Source organism: Dermacentor andersoni, chromosome 3, assembly GCF_023375885.2.
Source record: "Dermacentor andersoni chromosome 3, qqDerAnde1_hic_scaffold, whole genome shotgun sequence".
NCBI lineage: Eukaryota > Metazoa > Arthropoda > Arachnida > Ixodida > Ixodidae > Dermacentor > Dermacentor andersoni.
Window position 1 is genome coordinate 79044885 of NC_092816.1, and position 21899 is coordinate 79066783.

Sequence of the window (21899 nt, forward strand, 5' to 3'; positions counted from 1 at the left end):
CTCTTTGCGGCTGCTTCGAAATCAGGTCATAATATTGGCAAGTAAAACTCGTTAGGCTAACATTTCCAGTTTCCCATTACTCCCCTTCCTTTAATCTTGCGATATCCTTCACAGTTTTTCTTTTTATCACAAAGGAGGGCAGACAGCAAGCGGTGAAACGCAAGCAAGAAGAACGGACACTGGATGAAGCGCACGACAGTGACGTTGTTTGGTAAGCGAGTGACGAGAAATGTCAATTTTGAAAGCTTGAACGTAATTTTTCCAGTTTCTCTGTAAGCACAGAATAAGGCGTGACAGGATCGCTTACGAGGAAGCAATTTTCCGAAGAAGCGTTCTAATTTTTTCACATTATCGATTTTTTTTTCGCAGCGTTCTCTGTTGCGTTGGCGGCTTATCAAGATTGTAATCAATACCGGACAACGATTACGGCTATGGTAAGACAAGAGCATTCCTTCTTTTTTGTGGCACGCACGCACGCACGCACGCACGCGCGCACGCACGCACGCACGCACGCACCCACACACACACACCCACACACACACACACACACACACACACACACACACACACACACACACACACACACACACACACACACACACACACACACACACACACACACACACACACACACACGCGCGCGCGCGCGCGCGCGCACGCACGCACGCACGCACGCACGCACGCACGCACGCACACGCACACGCACGCACGCACGCACGCACGCACACGAATACACACACTCACGCACACGGACATACACCACACCACAGTTTGGGATACGAAAACTAAAATGAATGGTGCTTTTGTTTCCGTTCTCTGTTGCAGTAGATGAGCAGTTTCTTCGTAACGAATGCGCCGTAATGCTCGCCGTAAGAGCGCAACAATTCTATTCCAATTCCCTTCTTCCTTTCGCGCTCTGCCAGCATTCCCCAGTGTCGCTACGGCTACGTCTACACCCGGATCATTCCCCCGTCTGGTGATAAGAAAGAAACAGAATCGGCGAAAATGAATCGCTGCACTGTACGGGCTCTGCAAAGAATATTCCACCCACGATATTGAGTTTCTTGGAAGGTTTTCGAGGCCCTAGCAACAACGCGGGGGCACGTTATTTTGTTGTTCTGAATGTCAAACAGCTGGTGTGCTTAACACAGTACTTCGTCAATATTTCCATGACGTAAACGTACCGCGCGTAAGTTTGTTTAATGAGACGGAGCGGAAGAAACACGAAAGCTGCTTGGATGCAACAGCCACAGCGCCCGCTGTCCAGCTGCTGCGACGAACTCATTTCGTTTACAGCTCCCATTTATTTGACGGCGACGCTTCAGATGCACACTGACAACGTGTCTGGAATATTCAAGAAGTGGCGGTACTGCTCGGAAAGGACAGACCGTCAGTCGTCGTAGCATAGTGGCTATGGCTTCGCGCTGCTCTGAGTTCGAGGTCACAGCGTCGATCACGACTGCGGCGGCCGCATTTCGAGGGGGGAGGAGGGAGGAGGAGGAGGAGGTGGAATAGGAGGGGGAGTGAAAATATTGAACTTACATATTTATTTATTTATTTATTTATTCATTTCCTCAAAGGTCTCTGTTGAGACATTACATGAGGGAGTGGGGAGTTAGTGACAAAGGTAGATACTACAAATTACAAAGGGATATTTTCGATGAGTCGCTTGAATGCAAGTGGGTCGATGATAGTGGCAACTTCGGCAGGCAGGCCATTCCAGTCTCGTGTTGTGCGCAGAAAAAATGATTGCTGAAAAGTAACGGTATGGGCTTGTGGGGGATATACTGTATTAGAGTGACTGGTGCGGGCAATGCGATGTGCTCTTTTTATGTACGGGTTGTCAAAAGGCAAGGAATGAAATAATTTATGAAAAAGCCTAAGACGGGCTATTCCACATCCCTACCCCCCACCCTCCCCAGCCCCAACCCCCCCGAGCGATGGGAGACCTTGTTGTCCAGCCCCGACCTACCGACCCAGCTCGCGCTGGCGGCTAGGGGCCAGGAACTGCTGGACGCATATGGGACCTGCGAATAAGGTTCCACCCCATCTGGTGCCAGCGCGCACCAACCGCCACTAAGCGCTCAGTTCAAAAGTTGATTCTCTCTCTCTCTACGGCGTGAGGCTAGAGAGGGTAGGTTTATTTGGGCTTTTAGTGCCGAGATACTTGAATTATATGAATAAGTTGACAGGATAAATCGTGTCGCGCGGTTCTGAACCGACTCGAGGGCATTAATAAGGTTATTGTGGTGGGGGTCAAAAATAGCTTCGGCATACTCAAGCTTGGGCCGCACAAAGGTTAGAAAAGCAAGTTGTTTAATAGAGGGAGGAGCGAGGTAAAGGTTACGGCGTAGATAACCTAGAGTACGATTAGCAGAGTTTATTATGTGGTTAACATGACAGGTCCAAGTTAAGTCACGCGAGATGTACACACCAAGATATTTGAATGAATCCGTTGTTGCAATCTGCGTGTTATTGATGCTATAATTAGGGATATCGTAATTACGACGACGATGAATAGACATTAACACGGTTTTAGCTACATTTAATGACATGAGCCAAGTGGTACACCAGTTTTGTATGAGCGATAGGTCATTTTGTAACGCCAAATGGTCGCTGGGGTTAGTAACTGCTCGGTAAATCACACAATCATCAGCGAAGAGTCGGATATAAGAAGAAATATTACAAGGTAGGTCATTGATGTATATTAAGAAAAGGAGGGGACCAAGAACGGTACCTTGAGGTACGCCTGAAAGCACGGGTGTTAAGGATGAAGACTGTGAGTTAGCGTATACGAATTGCTCACGGTTAGTTAAAAACCCTCGAATCCAGCTTAGAACACAAGGATGAATGTTAAGACGCGATAACTTTATTAAGAGACGACCGTGAGGGACCTTATCGAATGCTTTTTCGAAATCTAAAAATATTGTGTCAGTTGGGATGTTACGATCTAGGTTTAAATGTAAGTCGTGCAAGAAAAGAGCATGAACATAAGGGCATGTTAAGGAGCCCCGCGCCGCCAAAATTAACCGGGAGTCCGGCCAAGTATGGCGTGCCTCATATTTCGATGAATGTTTTGAGTTAGATTGCCGAGTTAGATTTGGATGATTTCGACGTGCCCTGTCAATGTAAGCTAACGGGACCACAAAGCCTATCTGCTGTGTTTCAGCCAGTGCAGTGAAAACGAAATTCTCCAGCTTTTAAAGTTGATCGCGGTATTGGCTATACTTTTCCGAGGTGCACAGCAACGCCCGTTCAGCCCTTTGGAACTCCTATACGTATGTCAGCTTTAGCTCGTGCGCAGAGTCAGCAATTATTGCTCACCGCTGGGACAAAATAAATTACGCGTTGATTTCGCCGGTAATACTGTACTCTGAAGACATAATTATCGCTTAGCTTAAGGAGTATATAAGCGGTATTTCTTGCGAGCAGACTCGGTGGTCATCAGCTCGAATGCTTATGCCGAGGAGTGTGAACGTCAGAGGAAAACAGTTGTTAGGACAACATGTATTTGACGCTCTGAGAGCGGCATAGAAAGAAAAAAGAGAAATCGATAAAAGAAACAGCGGCACTCTTGCGTTTCTCAGTTGAAGAACAGAACCAACTGTAACCACGCTCGGAATAGTAGTACATGCCTGCCCTTGCAGATTGTCTTGCGAGATTGTGCCAGCGCCGATCAACGACAGCGTCATGCAGTTGCAGATACGGAAAAAATGACGAGATGTACGAGTTCAGACGAAGCGGGTGATGGTGCAGCCATTGCCGGCGTGGCTGCTTTGCGAAAGGGCGTTTCCTTGGTTTTCAGACTTCAAAACCTTTTACTTCGGTTAAAAAAAATATCGTTGAAGGCTGTCGTTGGTCAATACTTTTCTATCGGTGTTGGCGTACCCTGCTCTTTGAAATGTCAGCCGATATTTACAGCCGGAGCCCCTGTTTAAAAAGCAGAAAAGAAGAAAACAAGCCAGCTGATGACGACAGCAAGCCGATCCCGACATTGCTATCCATGCGAAAGCGCGCTTCTGCGTTTACGTATATAGCTCTGACCTCTATTACTAATTCTCATCCACTGCGTAGTGCGGCGCTGAAGAAAGCCCAGGACGCCCTCAGTGGCATGCTGACATTTTATTTTTCTCTTACCAAAACACGCGGGCGCTACTTTGGCAAAAGTGAACGTTGTCATCATTCCTTTAGCGGAAATCTGATGGGGCTTCTCTCGCATGCGTGACCGCATAGAACAACGGAGCTTGCCCACACCTTGGCTTGTGCGAGAAAACAAACAAACAACAACAACAACAACAACAACAACGACGACGACGACGACGACGACGACGACGATGACAACGTCTGCAACAGCGACAATAACAACAGAAAAGAACGTAGCTCTCACGAACTCAGCAGGGATGGCGCAGCACAAGTGCAGTACATAATATAGACAAGGAAGATCTCTTACATTAATGCACAATATCGAAATGCCTTGGCGTAAAAAGGAATTTCTTCATAGGATAGATTGGGTTACACATGCGGTTCGTTTAATTTCATTCGTATGCCTCATGCTTCGCGGAGCAACACGGCCGGTCCTTAAAGCGTGTCTCGCACTGCAAACGCCATCAGGGACGAGGCCACACTGGGCAACACTTTAGCCCACATTGCCCACAAACGACACTTTCTTTTTTCTCGGCGGCACTCACACACCTGAAAAATTGGGCTAAAGTTACGAGGGTGTGAGTATTCGAAATTTCGAATACGTATCAAATAGCCTTGACTGCTAGGTTCACATAAGATTAGAGAACGTGCTGTTCGAAATTTTCAGATATTCGTTTCTGTTCGAATATAAGAGATAACAACGCCGATAATGAGTCTCAAGGATGGGGGAGCGATCGACGCAACGGAGGACTCTTGCGATACTCCGAATGACTCCGACGGAGGAGAGGCACGGTTACTGTACTGAGGCGACTGTTCCTGAACGCACCCACGCGGCAGATATAGGGCCCTATAACGTAAAACTATTCCAATATATTTCTATTCCAATCTCGTGACGTCAAATTTGCGTAACCGCCAACGCAAACACCGGGCGGTCACCCGCAGGGTTGTCAGAACAGACCAATCAAACGCTCTCCTCGTTCATAGGAGGTCACTTTTGTTTGCTTGAAAAACGAATAAGATTGCCTACACTGAGCGGCTTGTCGTATCTAATTGGTTGACAAGAGGCGAGGAGAACGCTCAAGTGGAGAGGGATTCGATGGGGCCGAGCCACTGCACTGAAAGTCGATAACCGGACGAAGAGGGTGGTGCCGGCGTCTACGATTGGTCGGCTTTCCCTTACTTAGCTTGCGGTGGCTGGTCGAAAATCGCGGCGGCATACAACGGAAGCTCAGGAATGACGCTAAAACGGACCCTCAGCAAAGAAGAGTTAGCAGAATGAGGGCGTAAACATGCCGAAAGTGCTCGAAAACGTTACACGGCCACGCAAAAAGCTTTATTATACGCAAATACACCCATGCTCTCCGGCAGGTGCGAGTAGCCAGCGTCTGAGCGATCGGCGGCAGCCTTCTTCTATTCCTTTCGGAACGGGGCAGCCTGCGGCTATTCCGAAGAAAATTCAGTTTTGTTCGGCATATTAATGCATCTTTATCACGTACACGTCACTTTGACGCGGTGAGTTCTTGCGGTTTTGTGATGTCGCGTGACAGGCAGGTGAAGTGGGTGCGGCCGAAAACATTTTACCAATAGCCGAGGGCTAATGGCGGAAAGGGGTCGAATCAGAAATATCTGTTTTTCTTTTTTCTGTCAAATCATGCATAATCAGTGTGTACACATCATATCAGATGGGGAGGTATCGCGGTTTTCGTGACGTCGCGTGACAGACAGGTGAAGTGGGGGTGGTCGAAAAAAGTTTTTGACCAATCGTGGAGGGCTGATAGCAGAATTGGAATAGAAAAGTTTGGAATAGTTTTACGTTATAGTGCCCATAATTTGTGCTGAATAATTTCTTGACTTTCGGTAGCAACGCCTGGCCTTTGCGCAGCCCGTATGCTAATTTGTCTTCTCAATTTTAGCAAAAAGAATTTCTTATCCGGCCAGTGTCGTAATGTTTGCGTGCCATCGAGACAACGTGCGGTGCTCTAGCGTCAGGGCCACAGAGGCGCCGCGCAAGGCGTAACAAAGGGCAGGTTAAGAAATGACAAGAAGACAGAGAAAGTGGAGCGCCAGGACGTAGCCCCCTAATCTGTCCTTTGTTACTCCTTAAGCTGGGCGCCCAGCCACGATGTTTCCCCGACTAGTCCCCGGTTGCAGCATTACTAGCTGTCCCATCACACACTTGTCTCCTTCAGAGAAAACGACGCTGCGATGTTCACCTCGTGACGCGTCATTCATTTGCTTTACAATTGTCGCGGCGGACAGGATGAGTGAAGTCACTTGGCTCTCATTTACAAGTTGGTTCAGTTGGCCGGACATCCAGTTGTGAACGGCAATTCAATTCAACTCAATTGGATGCGTGTACCGAATAATGTAAGCGAAGCTCCTTCTTCACTGAAGGGACTCTGCGAATGTTTTATACTTCTCTTCGTTTATGAGTCACAAAATACTTCAAATTCGCTTGGATATTCAAAGGTCGCTTACCTCAAGTATTCCTATTTGATTCGATTAAGTTATCTCACTATTCGAACACCCAACATAGTTCAGAATGCACAAAGGGAATTTATTGGCCAACATTTCCTGGAAAAAATTGTACCCCCGACTGATGGCAACATTGTAACAACTGTTGCTGGTGCAATACCAAATTGGCTATAAATGTTTGCAAACAACTTGTTTACAGCAGCCGCTGCTAAACAATGTCTTGAGAGCAATGGTAGCCATAAGGTAATTTGTTTACTGTTCTTTTTTTAAATGAAAACACGACTTTTCATTTCAAACATTTTCAGTTCAAACATTTGCAGTGCGCGATCAGACGCGGAGTAGACTACATATACTGCCGTCGAACTGTGAACAAGACTGACGAAGAATAAAGAGGCAAAAGCAGAGCTGTTTTTTTTTTGTTGCCATCGTGTTTAAAATGTATATAGCCTTTAATTAAAGCACACACTTTGCTGCACGCACTGCTCGCGAAGCTCATTGCAAGGACTTCATTTATTCACGTTTCGGGCTGCTTTATCTTACGCGCATAACCCTCTAGTCTTGATATACCTGAGTTGTCAGACGAAGCTACCGAGCCGACCTATATTTGGTGTGACGCAGAGGGATAATAAACTCAGAAGTTCTTTTTTTTCTGAACCCTCATCTCCAAGATCAACGCCTAACCAAACGAGAAATGTTATTATAAGCAGTGCATTCTGCAAGGCTTTCAATGTTTGTTTAGACTTGCTTAATACTTCAGAAGATCCTGGCGCAAAGTGTAATTTACTTCATCTGTAGTGCCAGTGAAATGACTAAGAATGTAATACGTTTATTGAGACTAGCTCATGCCTGCGCACTTACCCAGAATAGATTTTCTAAAATCACCGCACTGCCGGATAATTCATTTAAAGATGCATTACATATAATTTGGAACAATAACGCAGTCCGGGGTTCTTAAAAGAGTTCTCGCTTATAAAAAAAAAAAAAAAAAAAAAAAAAAAAACATGGCGTGATTTATTTCACCCTATTTTCTGCCGCATTCCCAATCAGCAGGATACCTTGCCACAAGTATAATTCAAGGCACATAAAACTCAGAGGCAACCGCAATTAAACACGGGCTTTTTTTCAGCCGAACATGACTGCAGTTTTGATGAGTTGTGATCCAGTGAACGGGTAGGATTGCCCTGCTCAGAAGCCGGAAAGCTGCGGGGTTCGAATCCCACCGCCGGACGCCCACCGCCTCATAACACGCGTAAATGCAGGACACCGCTGGGGCGTGCGGCTTTTCAAGGGTGCATTGCTTTGGAGCGGGTTGAGTGATCGATTAACTGAATGACTGAATAATTGATTCGATTAATTTCACCACAAGGATGATGGAGTCGATGATAAGAACTACAAGAGCTTGACTATATAGGGTTACCACATATAAATTGATAACGCACGCGATAAGACACGTACATGTGTAATAATAGATGTACATATGATAACCCTACACGCTGGCATATAACGGGACACCAAAGAAAAAAAAATGAATTTACAGTTAACGCTGATAAAGCGTTATTTAGAAATTCTGTTTTCGTTGATACCGCAGTTGCTCACCAAAGAGAAAATTAAGGACAAAGTCATATTCTATAAATATCGCAGTGAAACCCCAGCACTGGCATGTCACCCTGACGTCATAAATTTCAAACAATTTTTTTTTAAATATTGGGACTAGCAGCTAAGTAATCATTCTTGAACGTAGTACTGTTAAGACTTTGGCTCCTTTAGAACAGATTGCGGTTTATATTTGTCGATAAGCGTTTACCTAGGCTCATGCGAAAACCATGAGCATTCATGTCATTATGGCAAGCTGGTGCAGGAAATTGTAAGCGGTACCCCCACTGGTCTTCTGTTTTTGCACGCTCTCTTGCTTACCAAGCCTCTTATCACAATAAGGGTACCCTTACTGGTATTGTGGAAGGGTACTTTACTGAGGCACAACATATAATTTCTCTCTTCAGTGTTCCTTTAAGGGGACTAAAAGACGCAGCTAAAATTATTTCACTAACAACCGCAGGACAACAGCACATGTATTTCGAAGTACTACAGGGGAGTACTTGACGGCGTCAGCTTGGATCCTATTCCCGGGGAAAATTGCACGTCCACGGTGGTAAGTTCATTTCTAAAATATTACTTTATACGGTGACCCTAGCATTGAAAGGTCGACTGCAAATAAGTGTCGGACTGGGTGAAGAGACTAGTGTAAGACAGTGCAGATAACGAGAAGCCTCCAGGCAAAATTTAACATTTGAAATAGGCGAGGAAGCGTCACGAAAAAGCTTACAAAAGTAGCCGTCTTTGACATTCCGAATGAGAGAGAGAGAAAAAAAAAAGAAAGGAACAGCGCCATTACCAGCGGCCGGAAGTGACGCACACTGGTGGCACGGCCCCCCACCATGACGCCAAGGATAATTCCTCACCACACATACGTTTGCTATTGGTAGCGCTATAACATGCCCAATGATGATTTGGCCTCTCTCCGTCGGCCAACCTGGCGCACGACAAAGGCGGTCCACGTCACGTGACACGGCCACTCTGATCGCGGGTGGGTGCTCCAACCCGGCCGTGTACAGCTGCGCGTTGCTTCGATTGCTGCTCATGGCATCCGAGATTGCAAACGCACGTCCGTACCAACTTCTCTATTCAAACGTTCTGCATGCATTCCAATTCCGTACATGTTCCGTACGATTCTTACGGACAAGTTACGGAATTTTTACGAAATCCACATAGTCTTCGTAAGAATTATACGCAAACATAGGAGAGAGAGAGATAGATAGATAGATAGATAGATAGATAGATAGATAGATAGATAGATAGATAGATAGATAGATAGATAGATAGATAGATAGAGAGAGAGAGAGAGAGAGAGAGAGAGAGAGAGAGAGAGAGAGAGAGAGAGAGAGAGAGCAAATGATACGTGAAGGGTAGGGAGGTTAACCAGGACCGAGTCCGGTTGGCTACCCTAGACTGGGGAAAGGGAAAAGGGGACGGAAAGATTAAAAGAAGGAGAGAAAGTCGACTGGGGATATCGTTCGGTCGCTCAGTACGGATCACAGACGCTGACTAAATCCGGTAGTTTTCAAATGTCGCAGCAGCGGTTTTGTGGCCTTTTGCAGCTGCGATATGCGACGCCATGGTCCCAAGATCTTGTTCAAAGCGAACGCTTTTCTGTCTAACTGTTTGAGAGCTGTGCATAGGTCATGTCTTTCATTTTAAAAAGATGGGCAGTAGCACAGTAGATGTTCTATAGTTTCCTCGACACCGCAGGCATTGCACTCGGCGCTATCAGCCACTCCAATCAACAACGTATATGCATTGGTGAATGCGACGCCCAAGCGTAAGCGGCACAGCATTGTTTCCTCATATATGAAATTATTGGAATGCCGTACTGAACGTTTCTATTGGGAATTAGATGCCACGCTGCTGCGTAGTGATACCGATGCCACCGTGAAAGGCCGCGACGATTATCTCTCTCGCTGTCGGTACGGTCAGGCAATCACGTGCTCTGATTGGTGTCCGTGGTTATCCAGGCATGGCGACGGCGAGCCAGCCCAAGCGCGCGGCGCCCGCGAGTGCTTGCGGAGCGCGAAAAAATCTCAAAGGTGGCGCGCTGGTACTTACGTCACTGGCGACAACCACCAGGCGCACCCGTCTTCCGTTTAGGGGCTGTGGAAGGCTACTAGCCAACGAGAAAGAAATACCATTACCAGCCCTGCGGCTTCGCCACGATCGCTTCGGTTGTAGCTATGCTCTTCATTTACAATAGATCTCGCCAAAGTGAAATGTCATTGTAGTTGGCCTTTAGGGCAAACAACGGCAAATAACGAAGAAAGATCCCGCATAGCATGGCTTTCGAACTTTAAGCCTGTGTGACCACCTGTGACTGACTCAGTGGGGCAGGCTTGTGTGCGTAGCAGTGGAGACTGTGACCTTCTTTCTTCCTCCTCCTCTTTCAATCCCTTTTCCCGCTTCCTAAGAGCACGGTAGCCTACCGCGCGCAGCTTCTTTAACCTCCCTACCTTTCCCTTATGACTGATCTCTCTCTTTTAAGCCTCGTAAAGTAGCACAGAAGACATGGACGACGGAGGCGCTATCTACATCACTTTGTTGCTTACATGTCCTGCCCATACCATGGCACAAATGAACCGAAGAGGGGGAAAAATTCAGGGCGATTCCACTCTGAGAAGGTGGATGACCAGCGGAGCTCTATATAACTACAAATAAAATAAAACAGAACAACAAGACAATATAACACACATATACAGGTTGTTATGTTTATTTGTACTTACGTTTATATTGTGGCCACATTAACTATGGCTTTATGGTGGCTACGATAGACGGCCACGGGCTTTGTGACGCCACTGGAGATGTTCACAGCGAATGTTACTTGCATGCTCTACCTATGGTGCATTGTGGAGACATTCGTCCCGGTGTAACATCCAAGGCCGAACCTCTTCAAGAGAAACTCCAGGTATCACTTTCCGTCGGGATGAGAAACATCGACGTTAAAGTCACCCACAATGACGATGGGACTGGGGTCCACCAGGAGGATCCACTCAAACGTGTCGATGATGAAGTCTTCAAGGTCTCTCTTTGAGGTTCCGGGATGAAGGTACACGGTGGCGACAACGATTCCGTCCGCAGTCTGCACGGCCTGCGCGTCGGTACATTCCACGGCAAGGCTCTCGCCCGTCGCCGGTAAGGCATACGGCGCAACAGCCGCGCTGTCATTGTTTGCGCAGATCGCAGTGCACCAAACCATCATCCATCGACCATCACCGGTTTTGACACATCTCGACTCAAACGCAGCTGGGACACATACGCCGATACGATTTTGCCATGTGCTGAAGCTATTTTTAGCTCTGTAGACGCCGTCATCGTTTTTGCCTACGCACATAAGGAAACGCTAGATACTAGCCTAAGACAGCTCCGCTGTAAGAAGCCTCGACATTAGGGGCCGATTATCGGTTAATATTGTTAAAGCTAGCAGTTGAAATCTATTTATCTTATACACTGTCCATGAACGAACAGTCTATATAGGAAAGGACGATGGATGACGGGCTTACGAACTTGTCACCATATGACATTGTTCTTTTGGCTTCAACAATGAGCACCGCAACTTCGTGTCTATTTTCGCGCACGTCGAACCAACTGTACCAATCTCCCGTCATAACCTAAAGACGTAACCTCTAGGGCAAGGGCAGCACAACCACAGGAAATACATATGGAAATATGCGCTTAGTTTGTCGTTGTGCTCTTGCGCTACTTTATGTCGTTGAAGAAGCAAGAACTCGCCCAAAAACAAGTCTTCCTGCAGTATACGTATTACATAAGATCCTTGGGGCTTGTGCTTGCGTTCTCGGGAGTCGTGTAACGCACAACGCTTTTGCATTGTCTTCCGCAAGGTGGCGCACGCTGCTAAATTTTCCAGGCGAGCGTGGAGGGCGACGAACCGTTGCAACTTGCGCCGCGGTAGCTAATCGAATGACAAAAAAAAAAAAAAAAAGAAGAAACACCGCCATAGACACAGTATAAACTAAGAGCGTTGGTCGCGGTTTAGTGCGTTCGTGTTTTGTCAGAAATGTCACCAAGTTTTATAAGATTATTATTTTTGTAGCTGAAGAAGATTTATGCGGTGCAGTCCGACGTCGTGGTTCCAACTCCGGACCCAGTGTCATAGGTAGGTGTGACTGCCGCACCCGAGGACCACCAACATTGGCTTATAGTGATAAATTGGATCTGGGAAGGGCTACATGGCCATACCAAATTAGTAAAACGTTTGTGAATGAATCGATAGATAGGTCCGCCGGAATAAGGATAACGCAAACATTCAAATACTGTTTGCGTCTCCTTGACTATTGGTTTCTCGGATTCCACTACTCCACCGAACCAGGTACCGAGTTCATGGCATTGAACAAATATTACTCGAACGGCGAACATCGGGTTCCGCACAAAGATGGGGGTGATGCATGTAGTGTACCCTATCAGAGTACTAATTAAACTCGCCCATTTCTTCTCTATTGCAGGAAGTTCTGCTGAACTGCAACTGCGACTTCGGCGGCACCACGCCAGGCCGGCAATATTGCGTTGTACGTTAAGTGTGGTATCTCTGTACGCTCTATTAGCAGAAACAAGGTTCTCACTGCGCGGCAGGGACTCCCGTTTTAAGCTCCCCAATAGAAGAAAGAAAAATAAAAAAAGGTAAAGAGCCGGCGAACAAGCTCTACGAGCTTCCATTTCCTGCTGTAGCTGAAAAATAAAGAAAGGGAAAAATGATTCAGAGCCATGCACCCTACGACCGCCATCATATAACCATCTTCACTATTGCAATTCCGAATATAACGATTACCGTGCCCCCTTTCGGGCATTTCTTCGGTCCCCCGTCAGCCGGTACAAATGACACTGAGGCATGCTCGTTCCCGGTATGAAAACGCATGCGCTAGAAAGGGGCGATAAGATAACCAACAAGAAAAAAGAACGTACAGAAACCATCAATGATGATGGTTGGCGTAAGCGAATAGCCGAACGCTTCTTAGAAAGCTGTTCGCTTTGGTAAAAGAACGGTCCCATTGAAGGCGTGCGTTTGTTGCGAGGACATTCAGGCAGGGTCAGCTTCATTGCGCGTATTTGCGTAGAGAAAAGAGTAGTTAAAGAGCTGATTTGTAGTGGAACTATGGGTGACTGTAGCCGACTCATAATGTTTGCGAAGGCCACCGCGGCGCGAGCGCTGGAGTGATAGGCGACTAGCCACATCCTTTCCCCGTCGCCGGAGCCTTTTCTCTTTCTCTCTCTCTCTCTCTTCGTCCCCATACCTCCTTCCCCCAGTGCAGGGTAGCAAACCAAACGTGCGTCTATTCAAGCTCCCTGCATTTCCTGCCTTCTATTTCTCTCTATCTTCTCCCGCTGTTGGCACAGGTGTGGAGAGAGAAGGTGGCGGGGAGAACATGAGGGGGCTGTGTTTCCGGGATGCTCCGTCAAAGCATCTAAACCTTCAGACGGCGCCCAGCTCTCGCTCTTGGTCACGTGCGCTTCGAGGAGCTATATTGTATACTTTGCACTCGGCGTCGATTGCAAACCCAAACTCGGTTGTGCGAGAGCACATGGCCTTTGCATCGGCACCGTTGTATTGGTGGGGAAATTCCAACCGTCACCAACCATTGACCACGACAAAACGCGAAAGAGCGAAATAGAGCTATTCGTTTTAAAGCAAATGCGTAGGAACCTCATGCTACATCTGCGCGAGAGATGTGTAAAATCCGGAAAGCGTAAGCGGTGTTCCCCTTTGTGTTCCTATACGTAGTGCATTTTTTTTTCGATCATACAGAATTTTTGTTTCCTGTGGCAGACAGCGCCCTTGAGCTGGATTACCCGAAGTGGTGCACATTAATGACACGAGCAATCGAAAGGCATAATTGACAAATCAACAAATATTTATGAATTAACTATTAAATCAATTACTTTGCGGCATATATTGAAATTTCAGAATTGCGGTGGTGAGTTTGGAAGGCATATACACTTAAAGGGAATTCTTAGGATGGCACGCGTTTCAAGACATACGCCGTCAAACTAGCGGTTCCACTTGCTTTTCTAACAAACCACCGTTTTATGCATTGAAACACAAAATTACCTGAGACGCCCATGCGTTTCCTCGCCAACTTGGGGAATTCATATATAGGAATTGGTGCCACCCTGAAAAGTCATTCCAAGTTGATACGCCTTAATGGCGAACTGACCGCATCCAGTAACTTAATTTCAATATGTGACGTAAAGTAAATACTTTAAAAGTTAATTAGCAACATTCGTGTGAAGTAAATCGGGGTGTTTACATTTTCTGTTTTCGAGCTTAAACTAACGTGAACGTGGCTTTGGAGTTGCCGTATCGGCACGAATATGACGGGAGCGTCTTGTTTTTTTTTTTTGTTCTCGACATTTTCAGCCTCCGAACGCACTTCGCGTTATGTTCGGGTTCGAGACACGTGTATAAGCGCAAAACGTACAGTTTTGTTTCTTTTTCAGAGAGAGAGAGAATAAACTTTATTCAAGAACCTCAGTCCGGGTTCGCCCGCTTTGTTCTAGTTTTCTGCCAAGCCGAGCGTCGTGATGAGCTCGATCATGGCACGTACGTAGTCGGAGGAGGAGTCCGCCAGCCACTCCTCAAGTGGCGTAGGTCTACGGGTAGGTGAGAGTTTGGCAAGGCTAGCCTGAATAGCGAGACGGCTCCCCGCACAATCCCACAGAATGTGTGCATTATCCGGGAAGCCGCCGCATGCCATGCAAGCAGGTTTACCAGGCAAACCTTGTATGTAGTGTTGGAAGTGTGGGGACAAGAGAGAGTGCGTCTGTGCGGAGAGACCGAAACCTCCCCTAGCTCGCTTCATGTTTGTGGCCGCGTTATTTACGCGCACATACGGTATTTGAAGGAGCGCTGTTGTGTCCGCTTTGCCGTTTCGGCTTTCTCTGCATTGCCGCGGGAAGTCGTCCGCAAGTATGCAATTCGCCATCGTGAGGCCCTTCAGAGCACCGAGCACGTCGCTCGGGCGCTTCGGCAATGCGCCGTCGAATCGCAATTATGTGCACTTGGCATCTGGACCCGCTACAAGCGAGTCCCACATAAACGTGGACGGGTCGGACTGCGTAACATGCAAGCTCTGAATCTTGCGTTGGCGTCGCGAGAACAACTTTTCGTGGCTCCCGCGTTAAGGGGAATGGAACGTATTTTTTCTGCGGTGCTCAATAATAGGGAAAGTGTTTGCAGACGGTGCCCGACTGAAAAAAAAAGAGAGGGATAACGTCGCATTAGGCCCTCAGTTCTTGCATGCGCTGTCTCATAATCTTATATGCGCAAAATTTACGTCAAAGCTATTTTGCAGCCAATGATCAATAATTCCAACGCGTCACTTATGGCAGGCACCTGGTTCTTGTTGGATAACTTATTGCCGGACCGCTATAATTCCTATCATCCGCTAAATATAGCCTGATGTATCCAGCTCACCTAATTAGAGCCCAGTCATATAGATAAGCGTGTGCGTCAAAGGTAGCACCGCCTTAAGCGACGATGCGCGTCAAGGTCACGTAGCTTGGCAGGCTGCAGCACGTCTGTGAGCTTCCGCTGCCGCCGCCACCGAAGGAGCATATACATTTTTTTCACGTGACGTGACAGCTCTGCGGAGCGAACGAAAATAGCGGGTAGGTGTCAAAGCAAAAGCTTCTTTTTTTTTAGCGTAGCGACATTCCGACTGACCGATCAGCAAATGTGGCCCTTGACCCACGAACATATAGATGTTTGTGGGTCCTGCATATGACTAAGATAGTAGAGCAAAGGTCACTCGCGGCAGAGCACGTTCTTCTGTGTCACCGCAACCACGGCGGGTGCGTCACGTGATTAAGGTTGAACACTTGGAATGGCAGCAGTTTGAGAATGGCGGCGCAATCATCTACGTACGAGCAGAAGGTCATCACAGGGACCATGTTGTTCATCTCTGTCAGTAAGGGCCCACAGGCCTATATAGGGGAAAATGGGAGGGAGTGAGAGGTGGCAGCACGACGAAGTCCAGGATGTATCGGAGGCAGGAGTTCGAGCTCGTTCATATCCACAGCCACTGTGGTCGGAGCATTAGGCCTCCCAATGGCAGAGGCGTAAAGCGAAATGAATCTCACTTCTCAACGCGAGGCGCAGGCGGAGTAATACACGTGGAAAGCTTTTTATGGATAAATCGGGATATTACAAAAGAAAGAAAACCTGGTCGATATCGGTCGAGTTATGCAGGGGCGGTAATTCCACAGTAAGTCGAGATTCTGGACGTCAAAAATGTTTGGTGGAAGCTACTGAGCACGTTTGTTAAAGAGATTTGTGCGAGTGGTGTTTCCATCTAGGAAGGAAGATGACACCGAGATAATTACCAGACGTGGACGAAGCTATGGAGGTTCGTTTATGTTTGTATGTGTGTGCGCTTGCGCGACTGCATGTTCAAGACCGGCACTTTGAATAACCTGGCAAATGCGACTCTTTTATCCGTTTATTCACTGTGCTTGACGTGTTCACTTGCAATTGTTGAATCCATTGGGCAGCTTTTGTTGATTTACTTTTCTCGCTTGTGATGGCGTAAAAATCATTACCATTTTGATTTACACAGAAAAACATCACGAGAACAGAAGACGACAACACAGCAAACATTACTCTCGGAATTTGTGGCTATGAAAGCTGCACTCTTCGGGAGTTCCGTGCAAACTTCGAAGTGGATTTGAGGGACATGCAACTGGCTCGTAAGCACTATTTTCGAGGCTTAGCACGTGTTCATTTGTTTTTGAGATTGTGCTATTTCTCTAATTCTCTCTCTTTCTTTCTCGGGCCCCGTTGATGAAAAAAAAGATAGCGCCCATGGTTTAGTGCATTGACGCATGGTCACCTCTTTTCTTTTGCCGAATACATTGAATGATGTTCTTGAGAAAGTACGACGGTTCAGCATATATCATTACTTTCGTTTCAATTTCTTTAAACTAAAGAAAAATATAAAATACTCCTGTGTAAATAGAGCAAAATACACTTTTGCAAAACAACAACAACAACAACAACAACAACAACAACTTTTTAAACGTAATAAGTCGTGTGTTCATGAGAGGTACATACATAATGGAAATACTATAATATCAGTTTATCCTAGCAAAAAGCTTGGCATGCTACTCCGAATAAGATGGCGAGGAGCGAAAAAAAGAAATAAGCGAGAGAAAGAAAGAGCGCCCGCACTAATAGCAGATGCACACCTGCGCGAAATGCATCAACACAGAAGTTATACGCAGAGTCTCATTGACGGGTGCATGACGCAGGATTGCCATATACACCTTAGTCGGGTTGCACTTCAAAATAGGAGGGCGTCCCGCAGCTCAAGTCGCGTGTCGCGTCCTATGTTTAGCACGTTGCTCAATATGCCTGAGGTTTCAAGCGTAAAGCGGTCGCTCAAATAGAATGCTCGCATTACCTGAGTTAAGGGCAATGAAATAATCACTGAAGTTAAATTCTTTCCTGGCTGATTCGTAGTCGTCTATTGATGCCAGCGCGAATAATGGTTTCCTCGCAGATATTCTGAAGGAGTTTCCGAAGCCTCCTTGCGTCGCTGCCAACATGAGCGTCACCCCACAGGTGAGCTGCGTTGCGATATTCATTTATATAAGGAATAACTCGAGTTCCCTTGAGGAAATATCCAAAAGGGGTATATATCGCGATTGTTCACAAATCAATATATAGGCATAAAACAGGGAACAAATCCACAAGTATATTCAATTCCTAAGTATTGTCAAGCGGAAATTGTGTTTGTTGACAGTGAAGTTCATCTTTTCGCGTTAGCCACACACTTTTCTTGCGATAGCGCTGGAAGGAGAGCTAGGAAGGAGCAGGAAATTATGGTCCGAGGAGCTCGCAGCCGCAGTTACTATTTGAAGCAGTTTGACGACAACGCAGATTGTCAGGCTGGGTTGACAAACAATAGAAACGACCACCTTAAAAAAAATGAACGCTACGAAAAAAGTCAGGTACGTGCAAGCGCAAAACTGCATAGTTTCTTGACTGACTTTGGAAAAAAACAGTCACGCGAGAGACCTACTGCTCGGTCAAAGCGCAGATACAGGAGAACCGCGTTTCTATTGACGTTTTGTTTGGGGAATCCATACACTTAGCGTATTCCGATTTCCATGTAAGATCTGAGAGCAATAAGTATCACCAACACACGCGTGCATGGGTGATAATACTTGCCGACTGAATTGGCCGTGATCAAGGGTTCGAGAGGTTCGGGAATTCGAGTAAAATAATGCAGGCTGTGATTGCTTAAACCATGCCACAAGAGGCATTTGAGTAAACATTTTTGAAAATTCTGCAGTTTAGTATGGCTGTTCTGAAGGGTAGAGTGTTAGCCTAGCCAGTACGGTACATGATTGCTTTCTGCATGTTTTGTTTGACAATGGTAGCCGCTGTCGCACAAACGAGGGTAAGCACTTGATATGATCGAGCTGTAGACATTACATGTACTTTCTAATTATGTCTCGGACGCGACTCAATCATCAACTAAATAATTGGGTGAAAACATTTTTGGTAATGTTCTCGTGGCAAAGCGCAGGCACAAGGATCATACTTTTCTGTACAGTTTCCCATTGCTTATGACCACAGGGCTCAACGCAAACAAAAGTTCTGGGGCATTATAACGTAAAGCTAGTCCAAACTCTTTCTATTCAAATTCTGCAATCAGCCCTCTACGATTGGCGAAAAAATTTTGATATGTGCACGCTGATGATGCATGATTAGATAGACTGAAAGAAGAAGAATAATTTCTGATTAGACGCCTTTCTCGCCATTAGCGAAGAAGGCCTTGTTTGACCATTTGCTATTGGTCTATTTTTTTCGGGCTGCGCCCACTTTGCCTGTCTGTCACGCGTCAGACAGGCAAAGCGCGAAAACAAAGACAGGCAAAACCACGAAAACTCACCGCGTCAAAGTGACGTGTATGCGTTAAAGACACATCAATATACCGAACAACATTGAAAGTTTTTTCTGAATAGCCGGCACTGCCCCGTCCGGATAGTAATAGAAAAGGCTGCCCACCGATCGCTGTGGCCCTGTATATTCAGAGCTGGCGGGAAGCATGGATTTATTTGCATATAATATAAGATTTTGCGAGGCCTTATAACGTCACCGAGACCTTTCAGCACGCATACGACATTGCTCTGCCAGCTCCACTTTGCTGAGTATGCGTTTTAGCATCATTTTTAACCTTCCTTTGCACGCCGTCGTAATTTTAGACCAGCCATCGCTATACCAAGTAAGGTGAAGCGGACCAATCGCAGACCACTCTCCTCATCTGGTTATCTGCTTTCACTGTGCTCGCTCGGACCAGTCGCAAGTCTTTCCACTTCAGCATGCTCCTCGCCTCTTCTGAGCCCGTTAGATTAGAAAAATGGCTCAATGAAGGCAATTTTATTAGCCTTGAAAGCAAAAGAAAGAGCCATCGTATAAAAGAGAAGCAAGTTTGACTGGGCTTTTCAAACAACGCGGTGGGTTACCGCCCAATGCTTGCGTCAGTGATTACGTGAATTTGACGTCAGGAGATTGGAATAAAAACAGATTGGAATAGTTTAACGTTACAGGACCCCAGTTGTCTCAATTGTCTCTGTCGCGCGCCCTAACATTTTGTAAACATGCTAATAACTCGCGCCTTTTTAGCTCACTGCAGTGGCTGGATGCGAGTTCTTTTGCTACAAACGGGAGAACAAAGACATCAATGACGGACGGCCGTGCGTGGTGAGTGATTTGTTATAACATCCTTCTTTGGAACAGAGACAGAAGTGAAAGGGGAAAGGCAGGGTGAACCAAGCGGAGCCAGGTTAGCTGTCCTGTGCTGGAGAAGGGACAATCAAAACTGAAAGGTGAAAAGGGAAGCCCACTGTATGCACGCTCACATACCAAATGAAGCGTTTATCGCTAAGTTCGTCACGAGCGGTCATAAGGGTGTCCGTCTCAAGAAGCACTGAAGCGCTTTTTGGGCTTTCCACATCCCAGACGCAAGGTGCCGCGGTCCCACGATCTTCTCTGCCGCAAAATGCGTGTCATCTAATTCATCTAAAGCAGTCCGAAGGGGAAGCTTCGGATCTTCGTATACCATGGGCAATCAAAACGGTTGTCTCTGAGTTTCTTCTGTACCCCGTATATTATGATTGGCACTGCCGTCATTCCTAATGTACGACGAATACGCATTCGTATATGAAACGCCCACTGGCACGTGACATATTAGGGTTTATTTACATCAAGTAAAACCTGCCTTAAGATTGTTGACTGCGTTTCGGTTCACAACAGCGGCGACCATGGCGGTCACCACTGTTTTTCAGTTAAAGGAGTACTGACACAAAAATTCGAAGTTGAGTTAATGTGTGAGATCAATTTATGTGGGCACACACAAATTGTCTGCAAAATATAAGCGGTGTATATAGCATACAACATATTTAAAATCAATCTTAAAGTATGCGTGCGCGCAGCCAACCGCAATATGTAGCACCTCGCGACATCGACATCAAGGAAACAATGCAAACAACCGAGAAAACGCTGCGTCACGAGTTTGCGTCGCCATCGTGGCAGGCCCTGTGAGCAAGTTTCGCCCATAGCCCCGGTGTTTCTTGTTTTTTCGCTGCCGACGGGCAGCGCAAGAAAATCAGCTAAAATTTGTTTCCGGCACAATATAACTCATAAAGTGACCTCAAAAGTGTGCATGTTATAAAACGTTGAGCGAAATAACAAATAGTTAACGTGATTTCCACTTGCACGCGTTCAGCGCAGCCTACGCTGCAATTGTCTCTAGAAGCGGCTCGCCTGACTAAGGTGTTTTCTCATCGCCACCAACGGCGGCGGGTAAACTAAACTAATTGCATTGTCGCTTATAAGCGACATAAATGTGCAGACGTTGATTGTGTTGACGAATAAAGGTGCTTTATTACGAGCTGGGGAGCATTCGCAAGGGCAGCCGGCCTCGGATCTGATGGCCAACGAACTAGGCCTATACCGTTCTCCAGCGATCGCCAGCTCGCCTAGCTTGCTCGTTCGCTACCGTCGGCGTCGATGAGCGGCAGAAGTGATCCGAGTTCGCACGCGCCACTAGACGCTTGGACTCCGCTGAATAGCAGCCAGATTTGCTCGTTTCATTTCGAGCATGCATAGTACAAAACAAAATCCGCCGAGCTCGGAGCAGTCCGATGATCTTTCACCAGAACTACGTGCCTCCAAGCCTGATGCTGTGCCGACCTTAACCGCGCCTTGTGTCCTGCTCCGGAATATGCTTCATTCCCAAAGCGTCCTCGACGAATGGTTAGTACTACTTGTAGCGGTGCGTAGGCGTATTGATAACTGTAGCTGGCCGCACTTTCCGAGTCGCTGCTTTGCAGTGGATGCGATCAAAAGTGGTTGGCCGCGTCTAATACGGCGGCGGCTCCCGCCTGCAGGAACTAGTCGCTGCTGGAGGACGAAAACGAGGATGGCGATGATGGCGAGGACGTCGCAGAGCCCATGCAGGTGCAGCAGACGAACTATAGCAACACGAAGCCCCCGCGCCAGCGTGCGTACGTCACGGTTTTCTGCGATCACGTGCCAAGCTGCGTTTATATTCCTTCTCTGGCCCATCGCGTTGCCCTCTGAAACCGAAACTTGGACTGGTCACTACAAACAAGACTCCAAATAATTACGTGTTGCGCTCTGAAGCAAATGATGCTTC

The 21899-nt window shown here is 46.8% G+C and overlaps 1 protein-coding gene across 4 annotated transcripts in view; it reads left to right on the forward strand.

The window, feature by feature from the left end:
• LOC126542826 (uncharacterized) overlaps nt 1-21899 on the forward strand; it is a 60088-nt gene that overhangs the window by 11037 nt on the left and 27152 nt on the right. For all 4 annotated transcript variants that reach the window (XM_055061414.2, XM_055061409.2, XM_050189937.3 and 1 more), the window contains exons 2-8: nt 135-211; nt 370-434; nt 8675-8767; nt 12684-12746; nt 16791-16920; nt 17733-17794; nt 19865-19942. In XM_055061414.2, coding sequence (XP_054917389.1) covers nt 184-211; nt 370-434; nt 8675-8767; nt 12684-12746; nt 16791-16920; nt 17733-17794; nt 19865-19942 — 519 coding nt within the window. In that variant the 5' untranslated portion in view covers nt 135-183. The remainder of the gene's footprint in view (nt 1-134; nt 212-369; nt 435-8674; nt 8768-12683; nt 12747-16790; nt 16921-17732; nt 17795-19864; nt 19943-21899) is intronic.